The sequence below is a fragment of the Annulohypoxylon maeteangense genome (genome assembly GCF_022496945.1).
Source record: "Annulohypoxylon maeteangense strain CBS 123835 unplaced genomic scaffold GGS22scaffold_28, whole genome shotgun sequence".
Lineage (NCBI taxonomy): Eukaryota > Fungi > Ascomycota > Sordariomycetes > Xylariales > Hypoxylaceae > Annulohypoxylon > Annulohypoxylon maeteangense.
In genome coordinates, this window is record NW_025953275.1 from 47,156 (window position 1) to 62,853 (window position 15,698).

At 47.1% G+C, this 15,698-nt stretch overlaps 4 protein-coding genes across 4 annotated transcripts; 2 read left to right on the top strand and 2 right to left on the bottom strand.

The window, feature by feature from the left end:
• Positions 1-35: 35 nt before the first annotated feature.
• GGS22DRAFT_175292 (eukaryotic translation initiation factor 3) lies at positions 36-3,367 on the top strand. The gene is made up of 3 exons (XM_047963235.1): positions 36-703; positions 856-2,404; positions 2,468-3,367. Exons 1-3 carry the CDS (start codon positions 435-437, stop codon positions 2,879-2,881), a joined length of 2,232 nt encoding a protein of 743 aa, XP_047814134.1. The 5' UTR covers positions 36-434; the 3' UTR covers positions 2,882-3,367.
• A 2,180-nt stretch (positions 3,368-5,547) lies between these two features.
• On the top strand, positions 5,548-7,821 carry GGS22DRAFT_193361 (TBC domain-containing protein; the record flags this gene model as incomplete). Its single annotated transcript, XM_047965375.1, has 2 exons — positions 5,548-7,275; positions 7,339-7,821. 2 exons carry the CDS (start codon positions 5,548-5,550, stop codon positions 7,819-7,821), a joined length of 2,211 nt encoding a protein of 736 aa, XP_047814135.1.
• A 769-nt stretch (positions 7,822-8,590) lies between these two features.
• GGS22DRAFT_175296 (glycosyltransferase family 90 protein) lies at positions 8,591-12,380 on the bottom strand. Its single transcript, XM_047963236.1, has 4 exons — positions 11,954-12,380; positions 11,808-11,866; positions 11,447-11,727; positions 8,591-11,384 (listed from the first exon to the last, which is right to left on the bottom strand). The coding sequence occupies exons 1-4, from the start codon at positions 12,004-12,006 to the stop codon at positions 8,868-8,870; spliced, it is 2,910 nt and encodes a 969-aa protein (XP_047814136.1). The 5' UTR covers positions 12,007-12,380; the 3' UTR covers positions 8,591-8,867.
• A 538-nt stretch (positions 12,381-12,918) lies between these two features.
• Positions 12,919-14,562, bottom strand: GGS22DRAFT_197604 (uncharacterized protein; the record flags this gene model as incomplete). The annotated part of the gene is made up of 4 exons (XM_047966004.1): positions 12,919-13,533; positions 13,630-13,763; positions 13,857-14,009; positions 14,544-14,562. 4 exons carry the CDS (start codon positions 14,560-14,562, stop codon positions 13,075-13,077), a joined length of 765 nt encoding a protein of 254 aa, XP_047814137.1. The 3' UTR covers positions 12,919-13,074.
• Positions 14,563-15,698: the final 1,136 nt, after the last annotated feature.

Genomic DNA, 15,698 nt, shown 5'->3' on the forward strand with positions numbered 1-15,698 from the left:
CATAAGCACCTCAACCAATTAGATGCGTTCAGAGAGGATGATAAGCGGATCGGCGGGGACACACACAATTGGGGCTTTTTCACCTTAGGAACATCAAAAAACTAACCTGTAGAAAAAAAAATAATAATTACCTAGTCTTGAATCAAGAAAACATTCATCTTTTTACCCCCTCCGGTCTTTCGATACTACTCGCACCGATAGTTAATTGTTGAATCCTGGTGTGGTATTTATTTCCCAGCGCCATCCAGGCCCATAGGAATAAGTATCACGATTCCTAGGATATTGCGACACAAGGTCTAATTACGACTTTCGCATCTTCGTTACCCTCACTTTTTCCCAAGGCGGGGCAATTTTTCTCACACAGAAAGCCCCACAAGCGAACCAACACCCTTTCACCTTTTTTTGCGAATACCTACGTAACGCGCTGACCCAACATGGCGCCGTCATTTGATCATCTGCGCGACGCAGACGTCGATGAAGACGATTACGATGAGGATGAGATTGATATCTCTGATCTACGCGAGAAGTACGAAGTTCAACTTGAGCAAGGCTACGATACATTCGTCGTTATCGATGGCCTGCCCGAAGTCAACGAGGAACAAAAACCCAAGCTTGTAAAATTCTTATTAAAGAAGCTGAACCAGGTTGGAAAGGCCAGAGAAGATCAAGTTTACATGCCTATGGAAAATGGCAAGTCTCTCAGGTACGCCTCTATTTCATCTCGCTATTCTATCTCCTCTCTACCAAACCAACCAGACCAAACACGTCATGTGATCGTGTAACGCCCATGTTATGCGTGATATGGGATGCAAAAGTCTTCATTGGAAGAGTATTGCGATGCTGACAAACAACTAGATTTGCCTTCGTTGAATATTCTTCCGCTGCCGAAGCTGCCGCCGCCGTGAGACAGCTCGATATGGTCCCCCTCGACAAGAGACATACCTTGAGAGTCAACAAGATGACAGATGTCGATCGCTACGGCCGAGAAGGACGAGTAGATGAGAACTATGTTCCTCCTAAGATTGAAGAGTTTGCAGAGAAGGAACACCTGCGCTCGTTCTTGGCCGACCCGAGCGGCCGTGGTCGTGATCAGTTTGCTATGTATCGAGGCGACGTCGTTGGCGTCTTCTGGAACAATGAGAAGGATACCCCTGAGAATATTGTCGACAGACAACACTGGACAGAGAGTTTCATCGCATGGTCACCCTTAGGAACATACCTAGTATCTGTTCATCAGCAGGGTGTGCAGCTCTGGGGTGGTGCTTCGTGGTCTCGTCAGAAACGATTTGCGCATCCCTTCGTCAACATGCTCGAATTCTCTCCTAATGAGAAGTATGTGGTCACATGGTCGAATCGACCTATTTCCATACCTGACGAGGGACATCCTCAATTGTCTCTAGATGAGGATGGCAAGAATTATGTCATCTGGGAAGTCGACACAGCCAAACCTCTCCGATCCTTCGCGAACATCGACATACCTGCCACCAACGACTCTCATGCGGCGCCGGCAAAGCAGCAGCCCAAGTTCCCCTGGCCAGCGTTCAAGTGGTCTTCCGACGATAAATATGTGGCGCGAATGACTCAAGGCTCGTCTATTTCGGTATATGAGCTGCCCCGCATGGGTCTGCTGGACAGGACGACAATCAAGATCGAAGGTGTCATGGATTTCGAGTGGGCGCCCTCGACTCCCCAGAGGGAGGGGGTGAAGCAATACGAGCAGCTTTTTTGCTTTTGGACGCCGGAAATTGGCAGCAACCCTGCAAAGGTTGGGTTGATGAGCATACCTTCCAAGCAGATCGTTCGGTCCTTGAACCTATTCAGTGTTACTGATGCGAAGCTTCATTGGCAGTCAGATGCCACCTATCTCTCCGTAAAGGTTGACCGGCATTCCAAATCCAAGAAATCACAGGCCACCACCCTTGAGATTTTCCGTATCAAAGAAAAGGGTGTGCCTGTTGAAGTCGTCGACACAATCAAGGACACAGTTATCAACTTCGCCTGGGAGCCGAAGGGAGATCGATTCGTTATCATCACGACGACTGAGCCTACAGGACCTACCGCTGTTGCTCCGAAGACCTCTGTGTCCTTCTTCTGCCCCGAGAAGGCTAAGGGATCAGCCGTAGGTAACTTCAAGCATCTGCGAACTCTAGACAAGAAGAATAGCAATGCCATTTATTGGTCGCCGCGTGGTCGCTTTGTTGTTATCGGTACGGTTGCCAACCAGCAGAGCTCTGACATCGAATTCTTCGATTTAGATTTTGAGGGCGAGAAGCCGGAGAGTGACAAAGACCTAACCGCCAACCTACAACTCATGAACACAGCAGACCATTACGGTGTCACGGATATTGCGTGGGACCCGTCAGGACGGTTTGTCTCTTCTTGGGCATCTGTCTGGAAGCATACGGTACGTTTAATAATCATGATTCCCCTCGCACCTAGTGTTTAAAATGCTAATTGTTGGTTATAGATGGAGAACGGATACCACGTCTACGATTTTAAGGGTGAATTACTACGAGAGGAACCCGTTGACAAATTCCGACAATGGCTGTGGCGCCCAAGACCGCCTACTCTTCTTACCAAGGATGAGCAGAAGCAAATCCGCAAGAACCTCCGCGAGTACTCTAAGATCTTCGAGCAGGAAGATGCCGAGCGGGGAGCTTCCGCAGACTTGGCGGTGGTCGAGGCCCGTAGGCGTCTGCTTGACGAATGGCTGGCATGGCGCGAGTCGGTCGACGCTGAGATCGAGGATGAAAGGCTCGCGCGAGGCTTGCCTAAGCACCCGGTTGAGGCCGATGCCAACTCTCCCGAAAACGGGGAAGAGCAAGTTATCGAGGAGATTGTGGAAGAGGTGCTCGAGGAGAGCGAGGAGATCGTTCCTTAAAGATCCGGTTCACCGCGGGGGTGACCAACGGCTGGCAATGAGCGGCGTTCCGTGTAAAGGCATATAATGAGATTTGCTGCAAGCATTAAAAATAGCATCACTGATGACTGATCGGTCTGAAAAGTTGGCCGCGTTCCATTCCCTTGAGTAGGTAATTGTATCGTGCTTGCTTAAGCCCTTGCCCATGCGTTTTCCCCCACTATACCTACCTAGGTACCTAGGTATGTAAGGTACCTATGCAGCCTTGCGAACATTCAATGTTGGGCGGTTAAAGGCTTATAATATGGAGCACATGGATTGAAACTGGAGGACAAGGTTCACTTGAGTTAATTGGTAGTTGGTTCGGTGCTTATTTTGGAGTTTATTCACTCCTAGAGGAATATTAGAGTAACTGTCCTAAGCAGGTCGCGGCTTGCCTACGTTGGAATTTGTTTCATTGTTTACCTATACATAGAACCACAAAAATTCTAGAACTGTTGTTAGGTGAGGCAAGGTGTCTGCTTTCCCGTTCCCTACTAAATATATGTTTAGGGCTAAGGCTTGGTATAGATAATGTGTACCTCTGTACCTAGGATTTGTTGGAATGGCGGTGATGAAACGAGAACTTTGGAAATGACCGGCTTCTACTGGAGGTGGCTGAGCTGAGCTGAGTTGAGTTCTGAGCTGTCTCCAGGCTGTACCTGCATATGATTAACGGCACCACCGGCGCTCCTTACTTTAGTACCTAGGTACCTATCCAGTAGTCCGGAAGCAACGAGAAGTTGGATGAGGCTTTTAGGTACAAGTCAATGGCGAGATTGCTTTGTAGTCGACTTGAATATTAATTCAGTCGGGCTTTAAAGCTTATTTCATAATTGCAGGCTGTCGTTTGAGAATACCTTGTTTACACTCTAAATATCTTAGATGCGAGATTTCAAGACCAAGGTAGAAGCCCACTAGCCCACATGCAATTATCAAGGTACCTAAGTACTTATAGGGTACTTATGTAAATATGTAGGTCATAATTACATATGTAGGTACCTAGGTACTTATCTAGATATTTGATGCTGTATGTACTTGCATCTTGCATGTTGAATGGTATTTGATGTGTTAGGGAGTATTCTGATAAATAGGACTTGGTAATAAAGGTTTAGGTGATCAAATCAGAAGCCAAGTTGATAGGTCCCTGGTAAATATATTTTAACCTGATTGGTAAAAGTTGTAATTATGTACTGTTGGTAGGTACCTAGATAGACACCCTTCTTTCTAAAAAAGATCCATTTTTCGTGCCTGAATTTTTAAGGGGAAAATTTCAATAGTGGAGGAAGGTCTGTGCGCACTAGAGAGGTAGAGAGGACATCCTCTCCTTTTCAGCCAGCTGGCAGACAGTAGAAAGCGCTGTCCGACACCTAAAGGTAACTAGGTACCTAAAGTGGGTGCCAAGGGATGATTCGCTCCTTTCCATCTTTCCATCTTCGCAACCACAGCATCATTCACCTCCAACTTTCTCGTTTTCTTCCCAGTTCCAACTTTTTATGCCTCTTTTCTTTCTTCTCGCCGTATTTGGGGGGATCCGCTCATTATCCAAGGAAGCCGTCATGCTGTGTTTATTTTTCGTAGGATATCAAAACCAATTTTGATATTCGTCCACTCTTTCATACGATTCATCATCATCCACTCGTTCTTTTATTCAACTTTGATCCTTCGTTTAGCACAACAAACCGCCGAGCATCCGAAACTACCTACCATTAACAGCCTCATCCTCTAACGATACGAACATACTACACCATATCTACATACACGCATTCACACACACATCCATACATATACACACAAAGCATACCCGGGCATACATATATACCCCTACGCTCACGAACGGATTACAGCGTACAAACCTCCCCCTGCTGAATTATAATGTGTCTTGCTTGAGCTTAATCAATCTGCATTAGAAAATCGAAACGCTATCGTCACTCTCTGCACGGACTTATCAGCTCGTAACTATACTAGGCCGTTTGTCATCGGCTTCACGAAAACGACCACCACTATTAACAAAGAACATAATCCCATTGTTCAACTCCCGCTTTTTCTGCGGAAAAGCCAAATATTGTATATTCATTAATACATACTCGTCTCTTGGCAAGTGCTATTCAAGTAATAAGTTACAATCAACTATCCTATCGTCTAGCATCGGACATCCGCCATCCGACATACTACGCCGTTACCTAGGGGTTATTCCTTACTAGGATCGTGAGACAATTGACAAGCCTCTTCTCACTTCTATCACAACAACGCTATCGCAAATCAGGGGCTTCCCTTAGGCGATCCTGGTTCTTTCCAATTGAGGATTATCGAATATCTTTGCTTCGTTGTGATTCGTTCCAACGGTCTATACTAGACATCTCCGCCTCTCACTGTTGCTATTCCTGGCCACCCTGGTGTTCTTTACTGATTCCTTCGTCTGAAGCCATTATTGGGAGCCAGAACTCTCATAAACAAGATCGACGAAGATCAGACTGTCAATCTCTTAGTGGCATCACGAATCCATTTAGTTTCTCGTCTCCACCAAAGCCATAGCAATCAACGCGCAATTTCTTTGTGTTTTCAACTCTCCTTGGACTCAGTTTCAAGGCTAGTTCTCTTAACATCCTACACCTTGAGCCGGCCCCCCGATGCTCGACCATGCGATCATGACCTACGGCGGAGGACACTCAGACGGGGTTGACCTCGCAATTCCGAGTCCTGGATCACCACCCGGCATGACTTCGTCCGCCATCACTTCCCGAGCGTCGTCCGTACGCTCGTTCAACTCGGACGACGGCGATGATGCTATTACGGCAGATGTCGCCCATTTCGAGGAGATCGGTCTTGACGACGATGTCGCCACTATCGACCCTTCTCACTATCGTAATACTCAAATTAAGTCGGCTCCGAATCCTTACAGCGCTTCCTTCGCTTCCGACCTTCGTGCCTCATCTGCGAAACATGTCGGTCCTAAAATTCACCCACAACCTCGCGATCTAGCCCGCCCGCGCCCTCAACTACGCACCAATCAGTCGTTCTCAGGCTCACGACCTAGAGCGCCGACCCTCAGTGCGAATTTCCGCGATACTAGCACTCGCAGTCTTAGCACAGGAATTGGCCATGATCCCCAACCAGGTCCTATGCCGGTGCGCGGCCTCTCTGTACGGTCCGCTTCCACCACAGCGTCTCGCCGCCGTCGAAGCCCAAGCCCAAATGTTTCTGCTCGATCACTCAGCCCTCGGGATATGAATCTCGTAGTACCAAAGCCACGACGAAGCAGTTGGCAGATGGGCCGGGAGCCGAAATCGGCAATCGACTTGGAGAAGGAATGTGATGACGACGATGACGATAACATTCCAGATGATCTCATACTAGATAACGTTCCGCTGTCGCCTCGTCCGCCGATGCAGCGTTCAGCTAGTCGCCCAAATTCTACCTCAACATCCCCGGAAAGGCGACCTAAGGAACGTGTTCGTAGCGTCGGAAATGGTACGCCACCGGTTGCAGTTCATCAGGGTAGCCTAAGATCCCCGGCATGGAAAACAGATTCATCATCCACCGATTCAAACCGATCGTCAACGTCCGTTTCGGCAAAGGGCCGAGCTAAGAGCTGGACTGCCGCTATTTCGGAACTTAGTCCTGAAGCAAAGGCGCTCACCGAAAAGTTGGAGGAGCATGCGGATGAGCTTGACAAGCATGGCCTACACTCATCATATGACCGACCTATACTAAAGCCGCGTGTAAAATCTGCACTTGCTGAGCTTCCTCCTCTTCGGCGCACCAATATTATGATTGATCCCTTACCTGTCTCAAAGGAGAAAGAGGCCGTCCTTTCGCGAACAAGGCCATCCTGGCTGCCTCCAAAGGACCCTGCGGAAGAGAAGAGACATATCAGAGAGTACAGGAGAATGATGGCAAGCAGTATTGAGGCCGACAAGAAACGAGAGGCGGCCCAGAAAGAGAAAGAACGGACTAAGGATAATGCTGCAAAGGCACTAATGCAAGTATGGGAAGACGACGTTTTGAAGAGATGGGATACCGCCGTTCGCGAGCGGCGAACTCGTGAGCTGTGGTGGAAGGGTGTAGCACCGCGTAGTCGAGGTGCTGTGTGGACTCGGGCTATCGGAAACGAGCTGGGTTTGACGGAAACGTCGTTCCAGGCTGCCCTCACGAGGGTTCGAGAAGTTGAAGATCGCTGTGCGGCTGGAAAAGCGAGTACCGAGGACGAACGCAAGGTGGCTTGGTTTGCTCAGATCAAGATAGATGTGGAGGAGCGAACTTGGGCCGATCTTAAAATCTTTCAAGCCGGTGCTCCGTTGAACAAAGGTCTTATTGATGTCCTTAGTGCTTACGCCATGTATCGGAGCGACATTGGCTACGTCTCTGGCTGTAACGTGAGTTTCCTAGCACCCGCTTTTCGTGCGTCTGTGTCTATGTGTACTAATTATATCGCGTAGACTATTGCCGCGATGCTCTTGCTTAACCTTGCTACACCTGCTGCTGCTTTCGTCTCTTTAGCTAACGTCCTGAACCGGCCTCTTCCTTTCTCCTTCTACGCTTCAGACGCTGGGGCCAAAGCCTCAGCGTTTAACCTACTCCTTCAAACGTTGGGCACCAAGTCTCCGCGACTTCGCCAACACCTCATAAATCCAGAGCTTGGGTTTGAGCCGAATGACTATCTCGGCGAACTATTTACGTCTTGCTTTACGCGCTTTTTTAGTCTCGAGGAATGCACTCGACTATGGGACGTATACGTATTTGAAGGAGACGCACTCTTCATCCGCGCTGCCGTGGCCCTGTTGTTAGATCTAGAAGTACCTCTTCTTGATACTAACACTGTCGCTGAGGCACAGAACGTGATCGAGTCGAGGAATAAACTAGACCAACAGGAGACAGTCGATGCATGGATGGCTAGGGTCCGAGGTGCAGGCAAGTCATAGGCCCATCCCGAGCGGGCTCGATTCGCTGAATACATTTGCTCGGGGTTCTTAATATTTCATCTAATTCCCACATTATTACCACCATCTGATACGGGGTCTTAATTTGATAATGTTGTTTTTGCCTATCTACATACATAACTAGAATTCTCCTTGCACCTACTAGCAAACTGGGCTTGAGGATTGTTGGCCTGATTTGCTTCAGGGAAGGCGAACGTGGAGCATATAGGAGATGGAGTGGAGAAATGAGAGCCGCTCAATCTAGCGCAGATGGGCTGGCGGGAGAAAGGGCCTTGGAATGAATCATGAATTGGGAAAGGAACTTATAGAATATTCAAGGCGATGGTCGGGAGTGAAGAGAGGATTTAATTGCTTTTACCCTAGCTATTAACCAACCACGCGACCTCACTATACTGTGTGCTTCTATTCTCTACTGCTCTACTCCCTTTTTGCTTGTTATCTTCTGAGAGATAGATCAGGTAGATGGCCGTGTTTCCGGATCTATATAGGTAGGAGCTAGTTTATCTAGGTAGTTTATTTGATATATCTTTGATTTAACAAAGTTTCACGTGAACTTATGAATGAAGGAAATTGGTACCCGAACTTTGGGATGCGTAATTCCAGGTCTTTTTATTCTGGGTACCTAGTACTCTTCCTAATAAATTATCCGTGTCCTATCTTTCCTTCTACTAGGTAGGTATTAAATCGGCATCAAGAGAGGCACTAACAAAAATATCGCACGTCATCACAAGCAAAGCTCATGCCAGAACTATCAAAATTCAAATCTATTTTATTCATCGTGTGGTATCATTCGTTTGCGTGTAGATACGTATATGTACCTACCTAGGTACCCACTGGGCATGTACGCATACTGCGATAACCCGGCCGCCGTCCCGCTCCTCCGCGGGTGGTATCAAAACGTAAAAATCATCCATTCGAGCAAAAAGCAGGCAGTGAGAAGAGCGTGCCCATCCGTGTATGTATATACAGTAACTAGTATGCATGTAACTAGAAACCCTAACCTTTTTGGTTCTTTATTTCAACCCTCCTTAGAGAGCGAAGCCAAGATCCTCCCTGTGATCATCCACGAGACGTCCCCATTCAAGTAGTAGACGAAACATGTAGACCTGCATGTCTTCTTTCCGAAGTGACTGGAGTGCCCAGTCACGACCAGCCTGTGCAATCTCGTCTGCCTCGGATAGACCCGGTCCGCCTAAGTAGTTCACGGCGTCCCAAAGGTCACTGAGTCGCACGTCTAATGGTACAAAGTGTCTCCACGCGTGGACACGCTCTTCCCACCACGTGCGGAAGAGGGCAGCGCGGTACGGTAGAGACCCAGACTTGAGGAACGGTATGAAGCGGCCACTGAAGGCGGCACCGTCGAGGTCAATGAGATGGCGATGATGCCAATGCTCTTGGAAATCGAGCGAAGGGGGTGGTTCGGCAGTGGGTGAGCCATAGAAGGTGACGTGCTCGGCCGTGCAGTCGCGGTCGTCGCAACGGTCGAACTTGCCAACGAATGAGGCATTGACGACAATGTGATCTTCTGTTGGTGCCGTTGGTTGTGCGGAAGGAGATGGTGTTGAGGCGGACAGTAATGGGGAAATGATATCTCTTCGATAATGCACAAGGTTGAAGAGGGACTTTGCCCTGATAGACAACTTGGCTTTAGCTGCCATATTGACAAACCTGGCTCGTAAGAAGGTCTGCCAGGCACCGTGGACAGCATAACCATCCGAAGAAGCGCCACGCCAATAGACGCTATTTAATTTTTGGTCCCATGGTATACTCTTATTGTTTTCGATCTCCACCTTCTCTCCAAAGTTCCATGGACTTGGATACAGTATATCGGCGAAGTTGTATAATCGACTCTGGCTGAAGACGGGAAACAGCGTATGGGAAGGAGCCATGGCAGATGGCGATAATAGGACACCATGTAGATACGCAAGGTCAGGCTGGTGGCATAAGTCGCCAGACAGTGTCCAGTTGGACACAAATCCATGTGTCATATGCGGAGCTGAACAACCTAGACACTCTGCCTTCTTGTTCCACCAGCGGTACTTATTCACTGGTGATTCGGCTGGGCATGTTGGCGAGATCCACTCATAGAAGATCTGACGCTTGGACCTGTCTAAGAACCATGGTGATTTCTCGTCCCAAATTTTCTCGTCCGAATTTAAGTAGCCTTTCACCCACGGCGGCTCTTGGGTGTCGCTAAAGTGTGATAACTCCTGCTTTTCACCTAACCTCGCTCTGGCTTTGAGCCCTTCTTCTGTGTAGGCTTTCATACGGTCGAGCGGGATTGAAATACGACATTCATCATCGAGGTTGAACGCAAGCTGCATGTCAGGAAGCCACTGGGCAAAGGGTTCGAGCATATCTTTCGTAACATCCATCATCCATCTATGAGTGCCGAGGATATGTGGGGAAACGTCAGCCTTGCCACCTTCGAGGATGATACCACCCATGGAGAGCGATGGGTGTTCGAGTAAATGAGTCGTCCTCTGACGTAGAACAGACGGCAAGGTACCCCAATACGGAAGGAGATCTGCGTGGATCTGGTCGAATGTATCGATGATTGGGGATTTGACCGAGGCTGCGAAGTGGTACCATTTGTCGAAGTTGGGAGGCGGTGGTATCCCGTAGCGCTTTCGGTACTCCGAGACGGCTTCCTGGAGCGATTTACTCTTCCCGGCTCCAGCTATCCAGGCATCCGACTCGCTTCTGGCATTGGCAATGATCGGGGTAGGGGTAGGTCTAAACCCACCAGAGCTCACGAAAATTGTCTGGGCGAAGACGAGAAGGAAGGTAACCAGAGCGCAAAATCCGTATCGATTCCTCGAGATGGCGCCTTCGCTGGAAGTGTGAAGTTGAAAATTGGCTGTCTTACCGAAGTGTAAAAGAAGGCCAGCCCCTACAAACAACCAGACACCAGTGATAAGACCCCACCAATTGGACCAAACCCTGATCATAGTTCCGTCCATGATTCTCCACTGCAAGTAGACGAAGATACTTGTCGCCGTGAGTAGTAAGCTCACAAACAAGGGATGGAAATACCCGAGGAGATATATAGTAGAGGTTATGCCTATCGTCACAACGATACTATCGACAATTAGATCACCGGTGGCAAGCCAGGAGAGGAAGACGTTCCATTGGAAGTTAGCTCGGTCAATAGATGACCAGACAGCGAAGAAAGTCAGCACGCCTGCTGAGGTTAGAAATAGCGTGCCTAAGAAATGCCACGTATTTGCCTGCCCTTCGTTTGCCTGCCTAAGCTTCCCAACTTGCGATATGAAGACGCCATCGAGAGCTAGCATGAGTAACTGGGCGAGAGGTATTAGGCGCTCGATATAGGTTGCGGCAGGACAAATGGCGCCGGTGGTACGCTCAGATAGTAGGAGAGTGTCAGTTGCTGCTAAGCCCCAGAATAGCGCAATTAGACCATATTTCACGAGGGTAGATGAAGAGCTTGTAGTTCGGCCATGGGTATCGTGTTCATGTCTCGGTAAATTGATGGGTCGTAGCTCGGCGATATCGTAGACGATAAGGAGGAAAGGAAGAAAGGCCTATTCTTAAATGTCAGTGACCATATTCTTCCGATTCCCTTGCGAACGCAACGAGCGCGAACCTGAAGTCCATCCCATGAGCAGTGGATGGTGCGAATAGTTCTCCAATATAAAATGGTACGGGCGACCACACATAATAGCAGCAGAGCAAAGGATGGATATTGTGATCGAAGTCGAAGTGGATATCTCAGTATATCAACGAAAAAGGATTTGGCTGATGTATTCCCAGTGCCGTTGGACAACGGCGCATAACCCGGTTCGGATCGAAGTATATACTTTGCGTAGAAGAACAGGGTGAGACCGGAGAAGAGAAGAGTCAAGATGGAAAAATGGAATGGTCGTTCTAATTAGAATTTATTAGTTAATCATCCCATAGGAATTTTTATCCTTTTCTAAAGAGTTTAAATGGTTGGCGGGCCGTACCGAATGCTGCGCTTTTATAATATCGGGACCAGATGAAGGCCGTACTTGAACTAAGAATGCTACAGAGCGTTAATTGTCTAAGTTTAACTTTAAGAGACGGGACGAACGAGTCTATCCACCCAGTCGGTTGTAGCATCACGACTCACCAGACGGCTAAGACAACGAGTCTCTGTTGGTGATGTGCCATTTTATATGGCATGTGGGCGTAGATAAACTCAAGAAAGAGTGCTCGTTTACGCTCTTGATGCTCAGGAAGAAGGCATATGATTCTAATTCATGACTAGCGACAATACGTAGCCAGCTAGTTCATCAAGATACTGTCGTAGGCCATGGCTACGCAAGAAATTTGATCGTGACGGTTTCGTGATGCAGGGCTACAAGATAAGTTACCATAACGAGGTCGCCAAGGCTGTCAGCATTCTGTACATACCTAGGTAGGTACTGTATGCTAGGTGATAGAGTGATGGAATGGACTGAATGAACGGGGGAAAGAAGTGAGGCGCCTTGGCGAGATGGATTCTGAAAACGGAATACCAACGCCAATGCCAACGCCAGCGCCAACAAAATGCCACAGATACATAGGTAGTAGGTACAAGCTGCGAGCTGACCGGACTCCTGTCGCCGTGCCGTTGTATCGTAGGTAGGTATGCGATCAGAGATTGGGGTATCTAGACGAATACCAGCCTCGGTTTGGCGAAAGAGAAAAAAAAGCCAACTGATTGGATACAGAGAGGCAAGGGACAAGGGTTATCATATTTTGGTTGTGCGTGATGTAACTTGGCTGCTTCCACCCCTGTCGATTGAAATCATTATTAAACAATGTTTATTATTATTAGATCGAGGAGATCTTTCTCCGGTTTAAGGTTCTTTTTTCATTCGTGTATTTCAGATACACTTTTATGTACTTAACCTAAAGCTAAACTTGCCTCCCACGTGGAAGTATCTTACTAGTAGTGAACGTAACTTAGAAGGTACTACCTAGTAGATGCATGTGGGTATGTATGGATGTACCATAGGTACCTAGTACATACTAGGCTACATACTAAGGTAGTTGCAGACCCCACGCCCCGTTTGAATGTTCTAGTTGAGATATCGCACAACTACAATTTCGCTAAGAATAAATTATCATACGACCATAATATCGACAAATTCCAACGACTTAAAAGACATCTATACGTCGTATTTTATGTGATCTAGCTATTTATCTTTAGGATCCGCAACTCCCAACTTTTATTTGAGTCTAAAAACTCGGCTGACTATGAGACATCTAGAATATACCCTCGTAGAATGTGACTTGGAATCTGCCATTGTTCGAATTGATGACGGGGTCGATATCGTCGCGCAGATATACATTCCATGGATCTATAAACTGCCTTTCCCACTCCATTGTCACATTATTCGCGTCCTCGCCAATGATTTTGTCGAGACACCACGAGCCCGTCGCCTTCTGCGCCCACGCATCGGCCGGGGCGTAAGATAAGAGATCAAGCATGAATCCCCTGAATTTGAAGAGCCCGTCGAGCGACTCGATGGTCGCCGCACCGTCGTTGCCTTGCAGTATGGAAATATCGCCCCATGCTGACCACGTCTCATTAGCATGCCAGTTTACTTCTGCCCATGTACCTAACAGGTGCTTCCGCCCGTCGAGATTGAAGGGGCTGCCCCGCACAATCCGCCCACGAAAAGTTGGGCATACAGACAGGAACACGCTCGACCAGGGCGGGATCTATAATAATAGACGTATGGTCCGAGTTAGTGCCGTTCTCTAAAACGAGGGTAGAGCGAGACGGAGAAGTGGGTGGTCTAGGATTAAAGAGCTTACGATTAGATATTTGTAAGGGACAAAGTCGTGATTACTCTCGTATACGAAGTACATGGCGCCATTTACGTCTCCATGGCCATGAGGATCAAAATTGTATATCACGATGCCGGGCCCACCGAGGTCTTCATCGCCCTCTAATCGTGCGTATGGGAGTCGTTAGTATTAATAGGTAAACTGAAATGAAGAAGGGGCGAGGTATTGATGAGAAATGATCCATGGCTACTTACCGGTAAAGATAGGTGCTTGGGTTTCATTGCGACAGAAGACTTGAATGTCGCTACTATTTTGCCAGTAGTGAGGACTGGAGGTGGAAGATCGAACACGACGACGCCTCTTACTAATGGCACCAACATTCGGGCTACCAGCCGAGGATGCAAAAGCTAGGTAAAGGGTCGGTATTATTAGAATAAATATGTAGGTTACCATCATATTTAGGAAACGCATATTCACTTCGGGGTAGTAGAGGTAGGTACTTTAGGTATAAGATCGATATTACATTAATCTGATGATGTGAAACCAAGGGAGGAATAGAGATGGTATGGTTACCTAGATACGTTAAGTATATTAAATCTATAAAGGTGAATGTAATTAAAAAGCTACCTAAATACCCAGTACCTACCTACCTACATGTACAGGTCGCTCTTCTCCCTCTATGCGTTCAAATCACTGCTCTCGATTCGCTACTTCCTGGAGAAGGATAGAGCAGTCACATATTAGTAAACCACACGTTTCTCGTCGGAATACTTCTTTATGCATTTCACAGGTAAGTACTAGGTACATGTATGGGACTCGCTTACCTTACCTACCTACACATATACCGGTTGAATACCACTTCAATACATGGACAGTAGAGATAGCAAAGTGCTAATTACCTTTGAAACAGTGCTTAAATATATTCGATTTACTTAACCTACCTACCAGGTACCTAAACATCATTGTCCTATCCTCATCAACCAATGAACCATTATAAACATTTATTGGCTTCCAAATAGTAATGCCAATTTCTAAACAATACCGTTCTTTCCGTAAAACACAATACCTACCTACCCAGTATTCATCTTCAAGTTGCCCCAATCAAGTAGCTTTAAGGGGTCTATGATATGATACGATATCTCAGGGCTATAAACATGGATGGTTCTGTTACTAACCCCATCCGAAGGACGTACCTAATATACCAACATAGGTTATTAGGTATACACGTAGTTTAACAGCTTGCCAATATTAAGATATTCCTGTAATTGCAACACGCGCAGTGTTGACTTCAGTCGGAGATAACTCAGCTGTAAATAGGGGTTCTGTGTCGGGGCCAAAATTAGGGCTCCAATATTTCCCTTAAAAGTCCACGTATATCTTCGTGTGAATTCTGAGCTTTTAAAAACTCCAATGTAAGCCTTTGTTGTAAACTTCGTATCACTTCTTTTTGAGCGCTTATCCTTGATTCAAGTTGTGCTACATGTAATCGTTGCTTATCGTATTCGTGATTTAGCTTGTCCATGGACTCATTTTGGACCTCGATAATACTTTGCTGAGATTCTTGAATGCCAAATAGTGTCTGAATCAAATCAGCGTCCTGTGCCGCTGTTTTGGCTTGCCGATTTACGATGGAGTTCAAATCATCCATTCCGCCCGTCCAGTTCTGATTCTGACTTTCGAAATCAGATATATTTCCAGATAGAGTGTTGGCTTCATTTATACCACTATCTATATAAGAAATCAATGACCTGCAAGACTTGAGAGGCTCTTGAGTCTTATGGGTCTTGCGGATCTTGTGAGTTTTGAGGGGTTTATAAGGCCTAGGAGATTTGCGCGACTTACACGACTTGCATGGCTCGGGAGATTTGGGTGACTTTTGGGATTTGCGCGTTTTCTTGAATGGCAATAAGATGGAGACTTTCTTAATGCAAAAAACTGCAGCTTTCCTGAAGAATCTCGTGAATGCCATCGTGATAGTGAGAGCTGTGCACTACCTAGTAAGTATCTGAATACTTTTGAACAACGTTGATTTCAAGATTCGAGAGAATGACGTTATGCTGTCAAATGGTACAGGGTAGCTTTCTAACAGGATATCG